General features: G+C 37.3%; 1 protein-coding gene across 1 annotated transcript in view; it reads left to right on the top strand.

Annotated features, from left to right (window-relative positions):
• DNAJC21 (DnaJ heat shock protein family (Hsp40) member C21) overlaps positions 1-21,234 on the top strand; it is a 28,825-nt gene extending 7,591 nt beyond the window's left edge. Inside the window, exons 2-12 of the mRNA XM_043978968.1 lie at positions 443-536; positions 1,839-1,962; positions 2,372-2,494; positions 2,981-3,285; positions 4,273-4,424; positions 11,820-11,907; positions 13,900-14,061; positions 14,548-14,590; positions 18,172-18,347; positions 20,069-20,141; positions 20,750-21,234. Of these exons, the coding sequence (XP_043834903.1) occupies positions 443-536; positions 1,839-1,962; positions 2,372-2,494; positions 2,981-3,285; positions 4,273-4,424; positions 11,820-11,907; positions 13,900-14,061; positions 14,548-14,590; positions 18,172-18,347; positions 20,069-20,141; positions 20,750-20,914 (1,505 nt within the window). The 3' untranslated portion in view covers positions 20,915-21,234. The remainder of the gene's footprint in view (positions 1-442; positions 537-1,838; positions 1,963-2,371; positions 2,495-2,980; positions 3,286-4,272; positions 4,425-11,819; positions 11,908-13,899; positions 14,062-14,547; positions 14,591-18,171; positions 18,348-20,068; positions 20,142-20,749) is intronic.
• Positions 21,235-23,276: the final 2,042 nt, after the last annotated feature.

Here is a 23,276-nt window from a genome sequence, read left to right as displayed (position 1 = left end):
AATTGGTCCCCACACTACTACCATGCAGAGGGCTTATGGTCAACATGGATGGAAGGAACACCAGAATTACAAAATTGCAGGTCTTATGAAACAAGTAAAGATATGTATAAAGTGGGTTCTTCATTTTGCAGATGGTCTAGTATTAGATTAAGTACTAGATGGGGCAGGCTGCACTGTACTGAGTCTTAATGAGCCCCTTGAGTGTCCTTACAAGTTCATAGATTCTTAAAGCACATGTGGAATATGGTTATTCTTTAGCTAGTCACATAGGTTGTCTTTATTTATCTGATATTTGTAGAAGGAGAAAAAGCACTTTAGGAGCCCAAGTCAACACCACCTATCACTTTACCTTGCACCTAGTAGATGCTTAATCAGTGTTTCTTAAATTGATTTGAACTCCTATTCTTAAGATGTCTAAATTTTGATGATTTTTCTTTCACAGATAAAAATTTGGATAATGCAGCAGAAGCAGCTGAACAATTCAAATTAATCCAGGCAGCATATGATGTACTGAGTGATCCTCAGGAAAGAGCATGGTAAATAATAAGGTGTTTGTGTGTGTGCATGTGCAAGAGCAAGTTCATGAGCCCCTAGGGTAAGGTATAGGGCAGGGTTACTAGGTTCAGACAAAAAGCCTGGAAGCATATATAAAAGAAAATACTTGAAAAAATGTTTTTAATGTTCAAAAATATATGACTGCTTTATGTGAAAAAATTGGGCTTTAAGCCTTCTCTAGAAGGGGCTTTGTCCGTTCATTTAGCACTATTGGAACAAAGGAGTAACTCGATAAATTACTTTTTTAGCGAAATTAAAATCTTTGATTGAGTTCTTGGTCTTAGCTCCCTGTCATGAATGAAATTTTGTAAAACAGATTGTTGTGTGACATGTCCCAAGGATGTATAAAATATTTGTTACAAAGAGCTTTTAGTATATCTTTAACACTTAAAAAAAAACATAATAGAATGTTTCCGCAAAGTTGGCGATTAAGAAAATTCTGTCCCTCCTCTCCCCCTCCCCTATAGAACTAGACCTGCAGCCCAGCCCCTCCCCCCTCCCTCCAAGAGAGGACCCAGAGAACTCCCCTGATTGGTGTCAGTAACCAGTGTTGCTCCTGCATGATAGAGTAGTAACTGAGGAGCTAGAATATGAACTCCATGTAGGCAAGGTCTCAATTCTTTGCATTTCTTTGTATTCTCAGTGTGTAGCACAGTTCCTGGCACATAGTAAGCATTGAATAAAAGCTTGTTTATTGAGATTGAGAAGGATGCCCCACCCCCCACTTCCATAAGAAGTAGTGAAAGAGTTCATCTCCTAATCCCCCCTTCCTTTGTCTTTGTTTTTTGTGTGTGTGTGTGTGTGTGTGTGTGTGTGTGGGAGGGGTGGGCAGTGAAGGTTAAGTAACTTGCCCAGGGTCATACTCAAGTCCTCCTGAATCCAGGGCTGGTGCTTTATCCAGTGTGCCACCTAGCCGCCCCCTCCTTTGTCTTTTCTAGCACCATTTTTGTCCTGAAACCCAGGCCTGATGGCATCAAAGGGCAGGAGGTGTTTATTGTTAACAATCACTAGATGGAAATACCATGCTTTATTACATTTCTCTGCTTACCTAAATTGAAAGCAAGAATTTAATGAAAGTTAATATGAAGTTAGGATCATTTTCTTGTCATCGTTAATAATGGTTTGAGGAAAACTTACAAAGTCTTTAGATATTCCTGTTTTTCCTTAACATTTTTTGTTGTGTCTTAGACACATATCAAAGTAAAAATATTTTGGCTTTTCCAGGGTAGAGCATTTTGAAATTCCTGTTTACCCTGCCTACACTGATATTGTATTTCTCTTAGGTATGATAATCATAGGGAAGCTCTGCTTAAAGGAGGAGCTGACGGAGATTATCAAGATGACAGCTTAGATCTGCTCCACTATTTTACTGTCACCTGTTATTCTGGATATGGAGATGATGAAAAGGTAAAGGAAATGTTTCAGCTTAATGTCTTCATTTCACACCAAGCATTGCTATAGAAAGAGTCTGTAGGAATGTTTGAGGCATGCTACTACAGAAGGAGAATAAAATTAGTTAGGTTTGGCAAATAGAAAAAAAAAATTGCCTGAATACTTTCAGTTTTCAGCCACTGATAAACATTTAATCAAATTCATTTTGCATTGGGTAATGTAGCACACCATAGAACCAGGGTATAGTTAGACTGTGTTGAATGCACTTTTATGGGCTGTGGAAGCTGGGCTTGGTTTTTGTTTTTCTTATTTTGGAACATTGGTGATATTTTTCACATGAATATAATAATGATTTTGTACTGTAGCTGGAATAGGAAAACAAATGCAGATTTTGTGTCTTAGTAGTAACTCTTTCATGTTTCAGGGCTTCTATGCAGTGTACCGTAATGTTTTTGAAATGATTGTGAAGGAAGAGTTAGAATCCAGTCTTGAGGATGACATTGAAGAATTCCCAACGTTTGGAGATTCCCAGAGTGACTATGATACGGTAAAAAGGCCTCTTAAAAAAACAAAAAAACAACTCACTAGTTTATAGTGTTGCATTTATAATTAATCATTTTAAGCTAGTTTCTGTATTTATCTTGCCTCCATTTTCTTTTTTTTTTTCTTTTTTCTTTTTTGTGGGGTAAGGGGGTTAAGTGACTTGCCCAGGGTCACACAGCTAGTAAGTGTCAAGTGTCTGAGGCTGGATTTGAACTCAGGTACTCCTGGATCCAAGGCCGGTGCTTTATCCACTGTGCCACCTAGCTGCCCCCTTGCCTGCATTTTCACATCTTTTCCTTGTTTTCTATCATCATGTTGTTTTAGTTTCTCCTTTTTTTCCCTTTCCTTTTTGAAGAGTCACTTATTCAGTACAGATTTTCATGATGATTGTCCTTCCTGTCCTTAGAATGATAATTCCAGAGTGAAAACAGCATAGGAACATTTTGTGACACTTATCCAGGTGAGAATTTTTTCTTCTTTCTCCCTATAGGTAGTCCATCCTTTCTATGCTTATTGGCAGAGTTTCTGCACTCAAAAGACTTTTGCTTGGAAAGAAGAGTATGACACTCGACAAGCTTCTAATCGCTGGGAAAAGCGAGCGATGGAAAAAGAGAACAAAAAGACCAGAGACAAAGCAAGAAAAGAGAAAAATGAATTGGTTCGTCAGCTAGTGGCCTTTATTCGGAAGAGGGATCGAAGGGTTCAGGCTCATCGCAAACTTGTGGAAGAGCAGAATGCAGAAAAGGCCCGCAAAGCAGAGGAGATGAGGAGGAAGCACAAGCTAAAACAGGCCAAGTATGGCTTTGTCATCAACTTTTTTCTTCCATTTGTTTAAATGTGTAGCAAGGAATTAAACATCAATCATGATGACTTCTCCTTGGGTCTGATTCCTTAGCATTTATACACATTTATTCTATATTTCTTTGACAGCATATTTTTTCAGATGATGTCAAAATAGAAAAAAACCTGATTTTTTTGTTGGTGTTATTTGCCTTATAGGTCTTTATGAACGACTTGTGATTTATTTTAAAATTTGCTGGTATAAAATGAAGAAATCTGTTTCTAATCGAGAGGCAGAGTGACAGTGAATAGCTGGGTTTAAATAAGAAAACATAGGTTCAGGTTTTTACTCTGCCATTTACTGGCTGTGTAATCCTGGATAAGACCTCTCAAGGTTTCTGAGACTTGTAAGTTGTAGAGCAGATGCTCATGTTTGGGTGAAAGGAATTTCCTCCCCTAGTGGTTCTCTATTCCAGTGACATCAGATCAGGGCAAGACTAAAAAGAAAATTTCTAATTATAAAATGGGTTCACAGTATAGACTGAATATTCAATTGATTTTAATTTCTACAAAGTTTTGTTATTATAAAGTTGGGAGAAAATTGGTAGATTCATAGTTGACACAGCTTTCTTAAAATGAATTTCCTGGAGTTAGGAGCTGACCATAGAAACATACAGTTTTCATCCATACTTGAAGAATTCAATAATTTCATTATTGTAACAACTTTCTCCACATCCTCAGATAATTTCTCCATGTCTTGGTAGACAGTCTTTGGGAGTCGTTTTGGGAAAAAACCCTCATGACTCAGTTGTCAGTCTTTGGGTCATGTTTCTCTCTGCCAACATAAGACAGTGATTGAGAAGCACATTTCCAGTGGAGCAGACTTCTGAGCTGCCTAATCTCAGGCTAACTATGGGAAAACAGAAGCCAGTGGTCCATGGTTTGGTGGGGCTTTTTTCCCTCAATTGATGTGACTAATATATTACTTACTTTGTGTTTAAGGTTGGCAGAGCAGTACAAAGAACAGAGCTGGATGACTATGGCTGACATCGAGAAGGAACTCAGGGAGATGGAAGCACAATATGAAAAGGAGTTTGGAGATGGATCCGATCAAGAAGACATGGATGAACAAGAGACAAAAGAGGGACATGATGGTAAACCTGGGTTTTGGTGACCTTATGTCATAAGCAATTTTAAAAGCAAAGCACACTTTTTTGACAAGGTTTATATCTGACCTCTCTTGTGACAAAAGCTGAGGAGAGTGAGTTAGCTGAGCAAAACCGTCTTTAGATTGAGATATGAACTGCCCCCTTTTCTTTCCCAGCCTGTTTAGGCTCAAAAGAGCTTTGTGGAAACACCTGTGATTGGTTAGGTTCCAATCAATGTAGCACATTCCATATAACGCATGCATAGGGATAGGGATTGGACCTCAGATTTTGCTGGCAAAGGGTATTTATTATTCCCAGGCAAGCAAACTCCCTGTACTAGTGCAAGCTGGTACCTTCTCTACAACTCAGAGAGTTCCCCAGAGTCCTGAGAGCTGAAGCAACCCCCTCAGAGTCATGAAGCCAGTGTATTATATATAGAGGTGAAACTTGTACCCACATCTTCCTGGCTTCAGGGACCGTGCTGTGCTCCCTGTGCCACATTGACTCTCATTTCATGCATACGTAGTGTAGATTAAATAACGCACCAGAGAAGAGAACCGTTATATAGAGGTACAACGTAATGTCATGTTGTTGGTCTAAGAGTTTTATGTAGGTCCTCTCACAAAATTAAAGAATTTCAGAGCCAGAAAGACCATCTAGTCCAACTCTTGAGTTCCAAAGAGCTTAAAGTGACTTACTCAGGGCCCCACACAGAATTAACAGAAGAGCTAAAACTAGAATTCAGGCCTTCTACTTCCTAGGCAGTGGAGAGAGTACTAAGCTTGGCCTTGGGAAGATCTGAGTTAAAATCCATTCTTGATCACATTCTACCTGTGTGATCCTGGGCAAGTCACTTAACCTCTGCCTCAATTTCCTCGACTGTAAAATGGGGACAATACTAGCATCTACCTCAGAGTATTGTTGTGAGGATCAAATGAGATAATATTTGTAAAGCCCTTAGCACAGTGGCTGGCACATAGTAGGAGCTATATCACATGCTTATTTTTTGTCCCTTTCCCTTCTCAGGCTAATGTTCTTTCCACTATCTTGCATTGCTGGTTGTCATAGAGCATTTTCTCTTTGAGCCAGTGTTTCCAAAGAATGTTCCCTTCAGGGTATCACAAGAGTATAAACAAAAAGATGTGGCTTACGCATTGACAATTCTTAATGAAGAAATTTTGTCCTGCTGCCTCTAGACTGTTCTAAGAGGAATTAATTTGAACAGTAATAAGTTCTATTAGAATATCTATCTGTATAAGTATATGTTTGCTAATCTAATTACCTCAAAGGGATGATATTGCATATTCTTATTTGTCTGGGGTGGCTGGAAGAAAGGATTTCTGTTTAAGGGAATTCAGTGAGGGGGAGGTGTAGGGGTGTGTGTGTGTCTCTGTGTGTGTGCATGTGCCTATATGTAAGCTCACTTGCGCACATGCGCATTTTGATAACTGTGAAGCACTAAGGAGATAGCCATGGGTAACAAGCTCTCTGAGGTTGTAAATTGCAGAGAAAGTACTGGTCTGCACTGGTATAGGACCTTCCTTACCTGGATCTTCATATTCTGAGGAAATCATAAAAAGATAGAAAGAAAGAAGCAAAGAAAGAAAGGCACTGTGAAATTGTAGTATTAACGTTACTATTTTGATTAACTCCAAGTTGCCATACATAGATAACTGATTTTCAAAGAATTAGAATGTAACTGGATATTTTTAACATTAAAGGACCTAATTTGAACTTTGATTGATTTTAAAGGCACTTCAGGGTCTTGCAATTTGGTAGAATCATTATAGCTTAGAGGTGAAGAATACATAGAGAGGACCTATACCATTTTAATCCAGAATCACAAAATCTCAGTTGGAAGAAACCCCAGCAATCACCAAGACCACTCGTATTTGGTTGAGGAGTTCCTTTACAATATTCATGACAAGTGGTCATTCATTTAAATTCTATAGACATTTATTAGGTCTTTCTTTCTTTTTTTTTTTTTAAGTGAGGCAATTGGGGTTAAGTGACTTGCCCAGGGTCACACAACTAGTAAGTGTTAAGTGTCTGAGGCCAGATTTGAACTCAGGTACTTCTGACTCCAGGGCCGGTGCTCTATCCACTGCGCCACCTAGCTGCCCCCAATTAGGTCTTTCTTAAGGAGCTTAGATTCTGGTTTTTCACTTGACAGTGTCTAATGACAGGGAGCATACTATGCCTTGAGGCATCATATTGCACTTTGGGGTAGCTAGGTACTAGATATGGAAATACAAAAGTAATACATGCCATGTCCTCAAAGAATTTAAATTATGTTAGAGGAATGAAAATGATAATAACTGGCATTTTTTATAGCACTTGATAACTTGCAAAGCTCTCTACATATTATCTTATATCATTTCATTTGAACTGAGTTGATATTGATGAAAAAGACAAGTTTACAGGTAAATAAATTTAGGACATATACAAAAAAATTACACAGTGATGGGGGAGGAACTAGCCATTGGGGAAATCCTGAAAGGCCCCTTGAAGGAGGTGGTATTTGAGCTGAATATTCAGGGGAACTCAGGAGGATTCCAGTTGGTGGAGTTGTGGAAGGAGCCCATCCCAGACAAAGGCACAAATACATGTTATGGAGTGTCATACACAGATAATAGCAAATAGGCCAGTTTGTCAGGAGCTTAAGTGTGAGAGGAGGGAATGATATCTAAACAATCAGTTTGTAAAGATAGGTTGGAAACAGGGATGCCAGAATGCTAGTTAGGGAAGTGTGTTGCTCAACTTAAAAGCTGAGGGAAGCCAATGAGGCTTGAGTAAATGGGTGACATGATTAAACCTATACTTTAGGAATACCAGTTTGGCAGCTGTGTAGAGGATGGATTGGAGATGAGAGAGGCCTTGTGCAAGGAGAACAATTATGAGGCTACTGTGATAGTTTTTCTTGGGGGTTCTCAAACTTTTTGATTTTGTGATTCCTTTACATTCTTTTTTTTTTAGTGAGGCAATTGGGGTTAAGTGACTTGCCCAGGGTCACACAGCTAGTAAGTGTCTGAAGCCAGATTTGAACTCAGGTACTCCTGACTCCAGGGCTGGTGCTCTATCCACTGCGCCATCTAGCTGCCCTGATTCCTTTACATTCTTAAAATTTATTGAGGACTTCAGTGAATTTTTGTTTATGTGGATTCTAGCTATTTTTACCATATTAGAAATTAAAACTGATAAATATTTACATTTTATTTAATTCATTAAAATAATGATAATAAAAGACAACATGTTTTTTAGAAAAATAAGTTTTCCAAAAAAACATTAGAAGAGTGGTTTTGTTTCACATTTTTGCAAAGCTCTTTAATGTCTGGCATAATACAAGACAGCTAGATTTTCAGATCTGCTTCATTCAATCTGTTTTTTGTTTGAATTATATGAAGAAAATCTGGGCTATAGATAAATAGTTGGAAAAGAGATGAGTATTTTAATAGTCTATTTTTGTTAGTAGTGGTACCCATGTTATGGGTTTATTATTGTCATTTTAATGAATTAATAAATAAAATATAAGCATTTATCAGTTTTAATGTCTAATATGGTAAAAGTCCATAGCTATTGATGTATCAATAGCAGTGGTCAGTAGGTGACAGCTTCCATTCTCTTTCCTTTAGTCCTTTAGCACCTCTCCTTTTCCTTGTGATCTTTTAGGGAATCACTGATAGGGACTAAGTTCTTTGATTTCACTGGGGTGAAATTCATTTGAGTCTGGTGACTCTTGAATGCAACCACGTGCTCTCATTATCTGTTTACTTATCTTTGGTTTCAGCTGCTTAATTGTCATTTTTGTTCTTTTTCCAGTCCTTATATTCTCTTTCTCAGAGAAAACAAAAGCAAATTAAAAGTCAGTTTTATCGTCTGTTCCTTGCCCATTATCATAGTTCCATCCACTGTGAGCAATGATGCTACCTTTCTTTGATCCCTTAAGCCTTCTTTTCCTTAATGTAGCTAAAAATCCTTTTGTGATCATTAGCATTCCTTGTTCAATTCATTTTGAGCTTTACTATTTACTAGCTGACATTGTTCATATAGGACCATGCTTCATTTTAAAAGTTATTTTCTCTTGCCAGTCTTTATTTCATATTCATAAAAAAAATCTAAGTTGGTTGATGTGTTCCCTATTAATCCACATATATCTTTTTAGGTAGCTCCTCCTTTGCCACCTCACTGATGTTTTTTGGTGCTCAGAATTTAATTCTTGAGATCCTCCCATCCTTCTTGGTCTAACTTTCCCCGAGAATTTTAGGCAGTGTTCTTCCCCCTTTCCTACCATATGTGGGTGTCTAATTTAGGCTTGATATAAGATAAAAACTTGTTATCATTTGAGCTCTCCAAAAGTGGAATGAGCTGCCCTGGGGGATAGAGGAGGTTTCCCTTCTTCGGAGGTGTTTAAGCAAAGGCAGAATAAGTCTCTGTCAAATGCACTGTAGAAGGGATTCTGTTTCTGCTGTCGGTTAGACTAGACGGCTGCCAAGCACCCTTCCATTTCTAGAGTTCTGGGATATAGTCCTAGATTCCTTTCCCAGAGCCCCTTGGAGTCTGTTCTTTGAAAATCCATGGTGCGCAACAGAACTAACGTCTGGTTTTCTTTTTTTCTCAAGTTCCAAGGTTGAGGAGGTCACTTGAGTCCCAAGTTTCTCATCATTTTACTTTGTTATTGGTGATAATCTGCTCATGGCTTCAACCTTTTTGAAAGATGATGTCTTCATTAAATTCTTTTATCATAATACAATATTGGAGATGGAAGGTGCAAGAGATTGAACTGATCTTTAACAGGATACATCCAGAAAATTATTTCTTTTAGCCAGTCCTTAAGACTAGTTTATTTATATGTCATTTGCACAGTCAGACAGTACTTAGTGGAAAAAAGATTAAGGGAGTTTTAGTAGCTTAAAGGCAAATCTCAGCATGAATCAACATTATGATATGGAAACAAAAAAGCCAGTGAGGTTTGAGGAAGTCTTAATAGAGACATGGAGTCCAGAATAAGAGAAGTGATAGTCGCACTTCCTCTGCCCTGGTTAGGTCACACCTGGCACACTGAATCCAGTTGTGGGCGCTACATTTTAGGCCAAGAGCATTGACCAGTTGTACAGCTGGGAGATATGGGATATATCTTGGGATAGCTGAAAATTAATATAACACAGAGGGGAATGGAGAGGTCCATTATGGATGTGTGCTGCCCGGGACATAAAACCAACCAACAAGGGATTTTGAAGAATAGGAGTAAAAGATGTTATCAGCAAAGTGTGTGATCATAAAAAAGAAAAAAGAAAATGGACTGGTCATGTGGAGACCTTGGTGGTTGACTTGTTCAGTTGTTTTAATCATGACCAACTCTTTGTGACCCCATTTGGGGTTTTCTTGGTAAATATACTGGAGTGGTTTGCCAGTTCCTTCTCCAGCTCACTTTATGGATGAGGAAACAGAGGCATCCAGGGTTAAAGGACTTACCCAGGGTCACACAGCTAATAAGTGTCTGAGGCTGGATTTGAACTCAGGTGTTCTTGACTCCAGCCCTGGCACTCTATCCACTGCACCACCTAGCTGCCCAGAATAGCCCTTGTGTTCACTAGTATCCTTATGATGTCAAGAGAAGGCAAGTAATGTTGTCCTCATGTTGGGTGTATCCCTTTGGTGACTTAGGGGAGGACATGGATAGGAGTCCACATAGATTGGGCAGGTAGTCATGCATGAGTCGCTATCTGCATCCTTGGAGAGAAAAACATCCAAGCTGATGATATAACAGGTTCAGTTGAATATTGACTCTTGGAGTAGCTGGAGAGTGAAGAGTTCAAGAAACTGGGAATGGTTCTTTTTTTTTTTTTTTTTTTGCGGGGCAATGGGGGTTAAGTGACTTGCCCAGGGTCACACAGCTGGTAAGTGTCAAGTGTCTGAGGCCGGATTTGAACTCAGGTACTCCTGAATCCAGGGCCAGTTCTTTATCCACTGCGCCACCTAGCCGCCCCAAAACTGGGAATGTTTAATGTAAAGAAGAGAAGACTCGGGGAGCATGACCTGGACATAAGAAATCCTGCTGTAAGAGCATTGATTAAAGGGATGTGAGATATTTAACCTGAAGAAGACTAGGTCTGGTGGTATGGAGGGGAAGGGAATAGATAAAATAGTTGCCTTTGAGTATTTTAAGGGCCTCTTGTGGAAAGGAGAATAAATTCGCTTTTCTTTACTTTCCTGCCAAAGGGTGGAAGTTAGAGAGGCAGATTTCTCCTAAATATAAGGAAGAACTTCATACCTTTTCTTTTCTTTTCTTTTCTTTTTTTTGCGGGGCAATGGGGGTTAAGCGACTTGCCCAGGGTCACACAGCCAGCAAGTGTCAAGTGTCTGAGGCTGGATTTGAACTCAGGTCCTCCCTAATCCAGGGCCGGTGTCCTATCCACTGCGCCACCTAGCTGCCCCCACTTCATACCTTTTCTAAAAGTAGATGGTGCTGTCTTGGGAGAGAATGGGTTCTCATCACTGGTAGATATTAAGCAGAGGCTGAAAAACCACTAGATAGTGAATTCCTATTCAAGGAATGGGCTTGGGCCAGATGAACTCTAATGTGACTTCCAATTCTGAGATACCAAGATTGTGCAATTCTGCTTATATATTTCTTTATTTTAATAGAAATGGAATATAATGTTGCCCATACTCTCCCTCCCATTAAATAGCTTTCTGGGTATATGGATGCTAGATACGGTAAAATTAAAATTTTTTTCACTGTTGTGTAACCTGAGATATAGGGAAAATATCTAAAAAATAAATGACAAAACTCAGGTTTATATAATAGTGTATATTTATGATCTGCCTAATAATGATGAAACATTGGATACTAAGTCTGTTCAAAGATTGAAAGTCATAGTTGTAGACAAGTTTAATTGAAGTCTAGCAACGCATAAAGCTATAAACTTCATGGTTGAAAAATCAGACTCTTCAGTGGGCCAATTTAAATTGTATTAGATTTTCTGAACTTTGATCTCTTCTAGAACTTTGGCATGGAAAAAGCCAATTAGAATTCCTTTTGATTTTTTTAAACTATGTTGAAGAACCTGAAGCATAAAAATACTAAATATATGTTGTCTTATAGGGTGACATCAAAAATATTCACAGTTAATACAGAGTTACTTTTAAAGAGGTTCCCTAAAGATCACAGAATTTCCCTTGGTTTGAACTAATGTACCTTTTTCCACTAATAGGAAAATCTAGGTATATTAAAGTTGTTTGGTGGAGGAAGAAAAAACATGTCTCTAAGAGATTAAAGTAACAATTTGCCATCTCAGTCTTATGTTAGAACATTATTAAGAGATTGTAGCTTTGAAGATAGTCTGTATTTTTTGTGTTTAGATCATTTTGGAATTGTTACTCAGAGATTCTCTCTCTTAGGTAAACTAAGCGATGAGGGTGAAGATGCTGAGATTTATGATGATTTGTACTGCCCAGCATGTGACAAATCCTTTAAGACAGAAAAGGCGTAAGTTGAATTTGTTAATTTTCTTCTTTAAGCAGATAATTTTGTTTTCAGTTTTTATTACTTTTTAAAAATAGGCAGTAATTCCAATTTTTATTAGACATAATTGGGTTTTTTTTGAGATTCTTTAAAATAGTTGCTTGTAACAATGACTTAAAAGGGCTTTAGCATAACAATGTGTTTTGGACCAATTGCTGGACAAATTGGACACATGGTCAATAGTGCTTGCCTCTGCTAATCCCTGGGTCAATTCTTGTCCTATATAACAATAACTGTAGTGCTAATGATGGTTCACATCTATATTGAATTTTTATTCATTATGTAAATTATATAATTTAATCTTCACAGTTGAGTCTGAAAAGGTAGATTGGACAAGTACTTTTGTCTCTACAGACAGGGAAACTGAGGCTTAGAGACTAAATTACTTCCTAAGGTCACATAGGTAGAATTGAGACTCAAATTTGGTTATATTTTGGTCTCAAGGGCCAGTGTTCTTTTCACTATTTTAGACTATAGTATTTGATTCTTCTCTGGATGGTCCCATACATTCTGCCTCATAATTAAGTAGCTAATTAACTTACAGGTTTTACTTAAAGTTTACAAAACTTACAAAAGTTTACAAAACTTAAGAGCTTTACAAAGTACTTTTTTCACAACAACGCACAGATTGAGAGGAATGTAAGATTTGAGAAATTGAGTGACTTGCCCATGGTCATAAAACTAATTAGTGTCTGGGGCAAGAGTCAGACCTGTATCTTCAGACTTCAGGTGCAGGGCTCTTCCTTATTGATTTAGTGAACTGGGAAATGCCAGTGAAATAGTTTCTAAGAGATGAACAGACCAAACTTAATGATTTTCTTATTTCTTCTGCTGGACTTGGGATCTCTCCATACATATTTCTGCTACCAGTTCACAAGCATTGCACTGGGTAGAATCAAAAGCCAACTAAACTTGATAAGGTATAGGGATGTTATCCAAGGAGATCAAAGACAAATTTTGGAGATGGTAGGAAAAGAGAGGACCAAAAAGGACATTGTTGAAGAAAAAAGAAAGGGAGAAACGTAGCAAAGTTGACAAAGATAAAGCTGCCTAAACAAACACAATGGGGAGAAGGAATGAAAATAAACAATTAGAAACAAGGAAGAGAAAATGTATGGGAGAAGTATAAAACACTATTACTCTGTGTGTGTGTGTGTGTGTGTGTGAGAGAGAGAGAGAGAGAGAGAGAGGGAGGGAGGGAGGGAGAGAGAGAGGGGGGGAGGGGGAGAGGGAGAGGGAGAGGGAGAGGGAGAGAAGAGAGGGAGGAGAGAGATATCAAAACCTGAAGTCCTTTCAGGCCACAGAAGAGAGGAGCCCCAGGAGGAGGAGACGGGGAAGTGGAGTAGAGAGGAGGGGTGGAACCTGAGTTGTTGAAGGAGGACTGCAGAGGAAGTTAAGATGCTGATTTACCACCATATTGGCTATTAGTTCTTAGCACTTGCACAATCTCTTCTTTGTCTATTCTGTGATTATCTCAAGTGGCTTTTTCTTTGACCTCTTAGACTGTGATCTCCTTGACAATAGCAGATTTCTCTTGTACTTGTCTTACACATCTCCAAATACATAGAGTTGTTTTGTTTACAGAGTAGGCTCTCAATAAATGTCTGTTAATGGGATGATAGGGAAGGCAAAGCAGAGATGACATTGAGGCACTAAGTACAAAGTAGAATAGCGAAGAGGAACTTGAAAGAAAATAGCAAGAAAGGAAGGGATGACAGGCAGAAAGAGAGGCACTGTGAGATTTGAGGAATTAAGAAAACAAGGTCATGGCTTTATCACCAGATTTCCGTTGTATAAGTGCTTGAACAATCCTAACTTGAGGCTTTATTTCTCTTCCTAATATCTTCACTACCAATTAAAAAAAATATTTAGCATTTACTATATGTAAAAACACTTATGATAATTGTACCTCATAAATTACATTGCAATTATAGTACCACCATGATGCTCTTTCAGCATGAAGAATCATGAAAAATCAAAGAAACATCGGGAGATGGTTGCCTTGTTAAAACAACAGTTGGAAGAGGAGGAGGAAGGTTTTTCTCTACATCAACAGGCGAATGAAAATGGTTTGGATGTTAATGTAGAGGAAGAAACAGAAGATACACCAAAGCAAAAGTACTTTTAAGTATAAAAAATTGCTATAAGTATTTAGGGATAATTGTTATTTATTTTTTGCATTATTTCAAAGAAGTTGTCATTTTATAGTACTAATTTAGAGAATTTATTTTTTCTTTCTGAGATGGGGATATATATCCTCCAAGTGAAAGCAGATTTCTACTTCAATAACATTTTTTTTCTTCTTTCTTTTTTAATTACTTTAAGGAGAAAAGTATAGTCCTCTGTGGGTAAGCAAACATCAGAATTATTGATGGTTAGTTAATTATAGGCCCTCTGGGAGACTGGAAGTTTAATTTGAATCACTAAATATTTTAAATTCCCTAATATGATAATTTTTTTTTTAGGTAAAAATTCTTTCATCCTTTTAAAGTTGAGTAATATTGAAACATTTTTATCTTGGGGTATAAATATTTTTCTTTGGTTTAGAATTACTAAATTTTCATATAATTAAATTATTTAACATGATTTTTGTTTACTTTTTAGACTTTCCAAAAAACAGAAGAAAAAGAAACAGAAATCTGTGCCGGTATGTTGAAAGTGAAATCTTGGGGGGAGCTAGGTGACACAGTGGATAGAGTACCAGACCTGGATTCAGAAGGACCTGCGTTCAAATGTGGCCTCAGACACTTGACTTACTAGCTGTGTGACCCTGGGCAATTCACTTAACCCCCACTGCCTAGGAAAAAAAAAAGTGAAGTTTTAGTAACTTTAAACATTAAGTATCTTTATAATCAAACTCAGGATGTTTAGTAGATAGAAAATGATATATACATTTTAAAGAGATTAAAAAAGCTTCTATCCTGGATTTTCATTACTGACAAAAAAAGTGAAAGGGCCGAAAGATATTATTAGCCTTTCAAATTTTGAAGAGTTTCTTCCTCTTGCATATATGAACGTCTGTATTGACTTTAGGCAGAGATCTTTCTTATATCTAATTCTGTGTTGCATATTACACAGGATGATTTGTAAAGTAGGCATTTGATTAGAAGCCTATGGTGATCCTTGTTCTTCAGGAAATTTTTTTCCCTTTAACTCAGTTTAAGATTTATTTTAGCTTTTTGTTTATTTGCTTGCTTATTTATTCATTTATTTACTTGTTTGTGTGTGTATATGTGTGTATGTGTGTCTGTGTATATAATTATTTTTTTTGTGGGGCAATGAGGGTTAAGTGACTTGCCCAGGGTCACACAGCTAGTAAGTGTCAAGTGTCTGGGGCCAGATTTGAACTCAGGTCCTCCTGAATCCAGGGCTGGTACTTTATCCACTGTGCCACCTAGCTGCGCCCTATTTTAGCTTTAAATCAATATATGACTTAGATATAAAAGGTCACATAATAAATAGATTAAAGGAGCAAAGAGTTACCTTTTGGATCTATAAATAGGGGAAGAGATCTTGACCAAACAAGTACTAGAGAGGATCAGAGAAGACAGAAAAGACAATTTTGAAGACACAAAATTGAAAAGATTTTGTGCAAATAAAACCAATGCACTTAAAATGAAAAAGTAAACAGTTGACTGGGGAAAAAATTTTTATTAGAAGGTTTCTCTGATAAAGGACTCATTCCTAAGATAGATAAGGAATGATTCAAATTTATAAGAACAGGGGCGGCTAGGTGGCGCAGTGGATAAAGTACCAGCCCTGGATTCAGGAGGACCTGAGTTCAAATCTGGCCTCAGACACTTAACACTTACTAGCTGTGTGACCCTGGGCAAGTCACTTAACCCCCATTGCCCTGCCAAAAAAAAAAAATTATAAGAACAAAAGCCATTTCTCAGTAAATGGTGAAAGGATATGAATAGGTGGTTGTCAAAGAAAGAAAATCAACGATCACATGAGAAGCATGCTCCAAATCACTAATACTTAGGGGGAAATAAAGTAACTTTGAGTTTCCACCTCACACTCATTATACTGACAAAGATGACAAAAAGTGAAAATGACAGATGTTGAAGGAAACAGGCATATTAACATATTATTGGTGATGTTGTGTGTGTGAATTGGTCCAGACATTCTGGAAAGCTGTTTTGGAACTGTGCCCCAAATTTACTAAACTGTGTGCTCTGTGACCCAGCAATACCACCACTAGTCCTATACCCCAAAGGAAGAGGAAAAGCTCCTGGATGCACAAAAAATATTTACAGTAGGTTTAAAATTTTTTTGTTTTTGTTTCTGTAGTTGCAAAGAACTGGAATCAATTGGGGAATAGTTGAACAAATTAGGGTATATAGATACACTGGAATATTATTGTGCTCTAAGGAATGATAAAAGGACAGTTTCAGAGAAACCTGGGAAGCCTCATAGAAACTGATGTGAAGTGAGGTGAACAGAACTAGGAGAACACTTTTTACAAACAACATTGTAAAGAAAACAACTTTGAAATACTTAAGAACTTTGAGCGATGTAATTAATATCCATGGATTCAGAGGACTGATGATAAACCATGCTACTCACTGGCTGACAAATATATACTATTATTATGACATATACCGAGTTTTGTTTTGCTTAACTATGCATACTGGTTATAAGGATATTTTCTTTCTTTTCATTTGGCCATATGGGAGGTGAGAGAGTGGAGGGGATGAGGATAAGGTTAAAAAAATGAGAACAGAAGGGAGTTTAAAAGGAATTACAGAGAAGTAGGATAGCTTTGAAAGTTACTTGGTCAATTTATTTTATTCTTTAAAGAAGAGCAAGTTCTACATAATAGAGAATCACTGTTTCAGATATAATTATGTCCTGTTCTGCAATTTATATGGAAATGCTTATTTTGTTAGATATTTGTTAAAATGAAAATGAAAGAAAAAAACCTGATTTAAACTCCACACACGATGGGACCCTATCCAGTTATTAATATATTATTTACAAATAAGATCTTGTTGGATTTTATCCAGTAAGCCTCAAATCATTTTTGCATAGTCAAGCAAAACAAATTCCCATGTTGGCCATGTCCAAAATGTATATATCGTTCTGCACCATGAATACATCATCTCTTTGTCAGGAAATGGGCAGCATGTTTCCTTGTTGTCCCCTTGTTCCATTGTTGGTCACTGCGTTAATTAGAATTCCTGAGTCTTTGAAAGTTTTTTTCTTTACAGGGTTATTGAATAAATTGTTTTGTGGGTTCTCTCTTTGTTCTCTTTGATATCCTTGGGATTATAGGCCTAGTAATGGTACTGCTGGATCAACAGGTGAGCAATTTAGTGACTTTTTGGGCATAGTTCCCAAAATGTCTGGACCAGTTGAGAGTTTGTTCAGCAGTGCATTAGTGAACCTGTTTTCCTGCAGCCCCTCCAACAAGTTGTCATTTTCTTTTTCCTTGTAGGTTTTTCTTTTTCCAGATTGAGTTAGATAATATGTAAGAAGTTGCTTTCATGGACAAGAATTTTTTTTGGGACCAAACCTGTGATTTTATCAATGTAGGGGTCACCGTCTCCTAATCCAGATCAATACCTTTTTGGCAACTTAAAAGTATTGTCTGGAGCACTGGAGAGTCATGTGACTTCCCCAGGGAAGTCCCTGTGTGTGTCAGAGGCACCATTTGAACACAGGCTTTCCAATGCCAGCTTTCTATTCTCTACTCTTTACTGCCTCTCTTGGAAATTTTAAACCATTTATATAAGAGCTTTATAGGTGATACATAATGATAGTTATGATGATATCATTATATATTATTACATATCATAGTATTGTTGCTATGTATTACACAGCACCATTTTTCTTGTTATTTTGTTGATAAGATCATCTGATATCCAGTTTGAGTATGGAATGAAATGGAAAAGAATTTATTTGTACTTCCGCCAAACTAGTCCTACATAGGAAACTCAGATCCTCTGTTACTGACAAACTCAATGCCCCAGACATTTGACTACCTCTCCAAAATACTTTTTTCAGTGTTTATTCTCTAATATTCATTAATCTCCCTTTTAACTAGCACCTGGCTGAAGGTCCTAGGTAAAAAGAACAAAGAGAAGAAAAGACTGACAGTCGTGAAAAGGAGGAGGGTTTTAAGAGAGCTGGAAAGTTGCCCATATGTGGCTGAGATCTGTGCATTATCCTAATTCCATTAAAATGTTGTGGGTTTTTTTTTTTTGGTTTTCATTTTTTATATAGGTATATGATGATGACTTCAGTAAAGATGAGACTGTAGATGAAGTGATTGTTGAATCAAAAGATGCCATCAACATGAGTGAGAACAGCACTAAAGGATTAGAAAATAGTACCCAGGAAGATGTCATTGGTTCAGAAACTGATAAGCAGCCTGAAGATCCAAAAAGGGCAGAAAAAAAGTAAGGTCTTTGCTTTTTTCTCATATTTGTTAATTGTTTTGTGCTTCCTGAAATGTTTGAGGTCCCTTCTTTATCACGATATAAGAATAGTTTCCTCGTCCTCTTAAGAATCTCATTGTGCAGGGAAACATGTGCACAAGGGAGAGGAAGGGACCATTAGGTATTACAGCAGGAAAACCTACAAATTAAAATGCCACTTCCATTCCTCACACTGAAATAAGCAGTAGTAACTCAGGTTTTGCTTTGGGGTTTTTGTTTTTGTTTTTGTTTTTTTTTTTGATTGATGCCATGTTCATATTAAGTCTACAGTTCCATGACCAATAGCCCAATGTCACTGGGCCCTCCTCCTTACAGTGAGGACTTTTGCCACCCAGCTGTGCTATGGATGCTTGAAATGTTGAACTAATAAGCCTATACCAGGACTGGTTTGAAATATTCTTACGTTTACTTCTACAGAGTCATAAATCTAGAATGAAACTCAGAGGTTCTGTATTTAACTTAAATTTACCATCCCATAAGGATAGCAGTTGTCTAACTTTTCTTAATTTTAAGAAAAAGATATCTGGTCACATATTTTGTATTTCACCTAAAAAGCCTTTATTAAGTACTTGCCTCCATTGGGGAGTATATGGGGGTGGGTTGCTAGATAAACTGAATTGGACAAATATAATTTTGAACTCAAAATGCATGCCATCTGAGCTTGAGGATCTTCTTAAAGATGTAGATGGAAACCTGCCCATCCCTGCCTGCCCTCTGTGACTCTTGCCCATTTCTTCCTGCAAATTAAATTATCCACAGGTGGTCTATTCGGTGCTCTAGGGGCCTTCTCTTGTCCTCTTTACATCTTGTGGAGATCTACAGTTACTGACATATACTATCTGTTCATTGTCATGCCCTCACTTTATGACTAATTTCTCTTTTTTTATTTGAATATTCCTCACCCCCTTGTTTTTTCTTTTAACAATTTTGTTTCCTTCCTTTCTTCCTTCCTTCTCCCGTCACCCCTCTCTTTCTTTCTCTCTCTTGACATCACTTACTTCTCAGTGACTCCTTTACCCCTTGTTTCCAAAAATCAAAGTATGTTCAAGTTTTTTTATTTTCTTAGATAAATGAGGCAATTCAGTTCATTCAACAAGCTTTTGTTAAGCACCTGGTATGTGCTGGGCTCTGCTGGGCACTGGGGATACCAAGCAAATCAATCCCCACCCACAGGAAGGTCACATTATACTGGGCATTTAAAGATAAGGAACAATGAAATGACTTGGAAAAAGGGAATGCATCATTGAATTAGGGTTCATGGGTTTGAAGTAGAATAAAAAGGCTCCAGTGGGCATTGGCAGGCAATTTTTTTGTTCAAGAGTTAATATGTGAGACAAACAAAAGGGAGGGGGCTTTTTGAAGGGTGAGAGTTTCAAAGATCAGTGGGAGTAAAAAAAAGTGTTAAAAAATATTGGGGATTTTGCTCTCTAAATAATTTTAGGTTTCTGTTTTTAGTTGTTTACTTAATGATGTGATTTGGAGTGAATCTCTAAAAAGTTTAATTTTATTTCCAAATGACAGTATGTACACTGTCTATTAACATTTGTGATTGATGAGAGATGTAATTAAATAAATTCATTAAAAACCTTTTAAATGCTTCACATTTCTGATGATGATTAGATAGGAATGAAAATGTATCCAGTTTGTATCAAATAAACGAAATATTTCAATTCTCTTTTCAGTATTCCAAAACCCAAAGGAAAGAAAGCCAAGGATTTGAAAAAATCTGTCAAAACATCTGATGAACAAGTAGCGGTAGGTAGAAGCCATTTGGAAACATTCTTGGGGTAGAGATTGATATCTAGGTGGTGTTTATTTGAAGAATTTTCCCCATGGGTGTAAATGTTATCTGAGTAGCCCTGAAGTTGCAGAGGAAAGAAAGGGGGCCCTTTGTCTTGCCTGGTACACAGTAAGTGCTTTATAAATGTTAGCTGACTAGGTATACGGATAGTCTTGGTGCTCTGGGGCCCAGCATTTGAACATGTGCCAAAAGCATACTTCTTTTCTCTGACCTGGATGTGAAGCACTTGTGGCATGTGCTTTTGATAGTTGGACTATACTTCATGGTTTGTGGTTTTAAATCACTTTGAAAACTTAAAGACCTTGACTTTAAAAAAATCATGCAAGTGGCACCCTTCTGAATTTTCCTGGGGTTAAGTATTTCTCTTCCCTATGTAGGTGTAAGCTTTTGAATGTCTAAGGGGCTTTTGAAATTTAAATGTGGCCCCAATCAGAAGGATGCATCCTTCACCTTCTGGAAATAACATCTGAGTTGACGCTTTGAAGTAATCAACACAAAATACATAAAATGTGACGGGGTAGTAATGTCTGCTTTATTTCCACTTCTTTCCCTCCTTTTTTAGAGTGATGTTCCCATCCGATGTACAACTTGCCATAGTGAATTTTCATCTCGGAATAAATTGTTTGAACACCTGAAGACCACAGGCCATGCAAGAGCCCCTTCCACATCCTCTCTAAGTAGTGCAGCCAGTGGCCGGAGCAAGAAAGAAAAACGTAAAAACCGATAGGTCTTCAGCAGAGTTTTACTCTTTGATTGTCTCTAGAATTCAGAACCAAAACCTGGACTTAAAATGATCTAAGGAATTGTTAAAATGTAACACATCTATGGAATCTGCGGTTTCTTGCAGCATGGATGAGTATTTTTATCTTGTATAAACATTTTTTGTTTAATATATTTTTTTTAAACATTTCAGTGACTGATTTACACTTTTACCGTAATTGAATGGATATTCTCAAACAGGTGAAATATTCTAAAGCTCATCTTCTTGATTTATTTCTGGCTTGTATGGGTCAGAAATGTACATGGGGAAAATAAATTATTTTAACACATGGTCTTTTCCTGCTCTGTTTTCTAATTCTCCCTTTAAGGAGCCCAGTCATCATTATGCTGGTCTCTTTTAAGTTCTGTTTCACAGCTTTGGGGCAAATAGGAGGCTTGGGGCAGGGGGCTTTGATCCTTTTTCTTTCTAATAGCATGATGCCTGTTATGATTTTGGTCAAGAAAATGAGTAAATAGGAAAGAGATAATTGAAAAATTAGTAGAAAGAACTCTTTATAGTTCTATTCCACCTTGATATTTTAGTAGCAATATGAAAACTGGGTGCACTCCCTAATTTTTCAGATCTGAATTTTGAAATAAGGTCGCTGAATAGAAGTATATTTATATTATACTTTATCCCTGGGCACAGTGACAGCCATAAAATAGGATGGAGCAAGTAGCAGATGGTTCAGAATTTATTATGTAAAGCAATTTTTTAGCAAATATGTTTTCTACATTACATATTTTTTAGATTGTCAGAAGGATAGATTCTGAATATGATAAATCTTAGACTGTTTTTATACTAAGACAAGATTTTCTGGACTTCCATTCAATATCAGAGTAATTTTATTGAGTTGGGGCTTGGAAATTACATGAGGTTGATGCTCTAGTTAACCTGTAAAAGATAGGATAGAAGATAAGGAATAGGAAGGAAAAGGGAAGCAATAGGATGTAAGAAACAGGGATGGTTATTATAACTAGATGTTATCAGGTCTTCAAAAATGTGCTGGAAAGTGACAAGACACAGTGTGAACAAAAGAAATGATTCCTAGTCAGGACTCAAACATATCTGGAAATGCATTCTCAAGAAATCCACATTTTTCAGGGAGGGGAAGGGCAGATGAGACGTCGCTACTGAAGACATACCTGGAAGGCCTAAACTTTCAGTAAACAGGCATAACAAAATTATCCTTAGAGAATTAATTACTAAAACTTCTTGTTGGTGGTCCTTTGTTCTTGAAGAGGATCATGATAGAGGCTATGACTTGCAGTGAACTGGATTTAAGTGAGGAGGGGCTGTGCAGAGTCACCAGCCTCATTCTCTCCTCCAGAGCCATCCGGGTCCAAGTGGCAAGATATATATCATAACGACTAGAGATGGCTCCGGATGTTTGAGGCAACTGGGGTTAAGTGACTTGCCCAGCTAATAAGTATCTGAAGTGAGATTTGAACTCAGGTCCTCCCAACTTCAGGTCCAGTGCTCCATCCATTGTTCCACTTAGCTGAATTACTAAAAACTATTTTGAACACAATGCAATTCTCTGGAAAACTTAAATGATCTTGTCAGTTTTTGACATGTTACAATAAATCTAATGTTTATTTCAAATATATATTTTTTAGATTCAAAATTGGCAATATTTAAATTTTCTATTTAGGGATCTTTACTCCTTATTTTGCTTTGCCTCTCCACTTTTTTTTTTCTTTTTTAAGTGAGGCAATTGGGGTTAAGTGACTTGCCCAGGGTCACACAGCTAGTAAGTGTTAAGTGTCTGCAGCCGGATTTGAACTCAGGTATTCCTGACTCCAGGGCCAGTGCTCTATCCACTGCGCCACCTAGCCGCCCCTCTCCACTTTTTTTTTTTTAAATGTTGCTTTGAGATTTTGTTGTTGTTGTTTTTACATTGAGGTAAATAGGTGAGAGTGCGAAATCAGGAAGGCCTGAATTAGAATTTTGCTTCAGGCGCTGAGTTGTTATTGACCCTGGACAAATCATTTCACCTCTCTAGGCCTCAGTTTCTTCATCTGTAAAATGGGGAAAATAATCTTTAGGTTTATTGTGGTGGTCAAATTAGATAATTTATGTAAAATGCTAAAGTGCTACATAAATGCTAGCTATTTATTGCATCACCTTAGTTTCTAAAAACACCTTTGCTTTTTCCTCTACCCAGCAAGCCATTTCTAGTAACAAACAATATAAAAGGAAAGGGGAAAGAGTAGTTGTATAAAATTAATGGAAACATCAACTGTATCTGATAGTAAAAAAAAAAAAAATGTTATATACCCATCATTCCTCACCTCTATATCTGGGATGTACCTTGGTCATTATAATT

Source organism: Dromiciops gliroides, chromosome 1 (assembly GCF_019393635.1).
Source record: "Dromiciops gliroides isolate mDroGli1 chromosome 1, mDroGli1.pri, whole genome shotgun sequence".
NCBI lineage: Eukaryota > Metazoa > Chordata > Mammalia > Microbiotheria > Microbiotheriidae > Dromiciops > Dromiciops gliroides.
The sequence above is the reverse complement of the archived record's forward strand: the minus strand, read 5'-3'. Positions and strand labels throughout refer to the sequence as shown.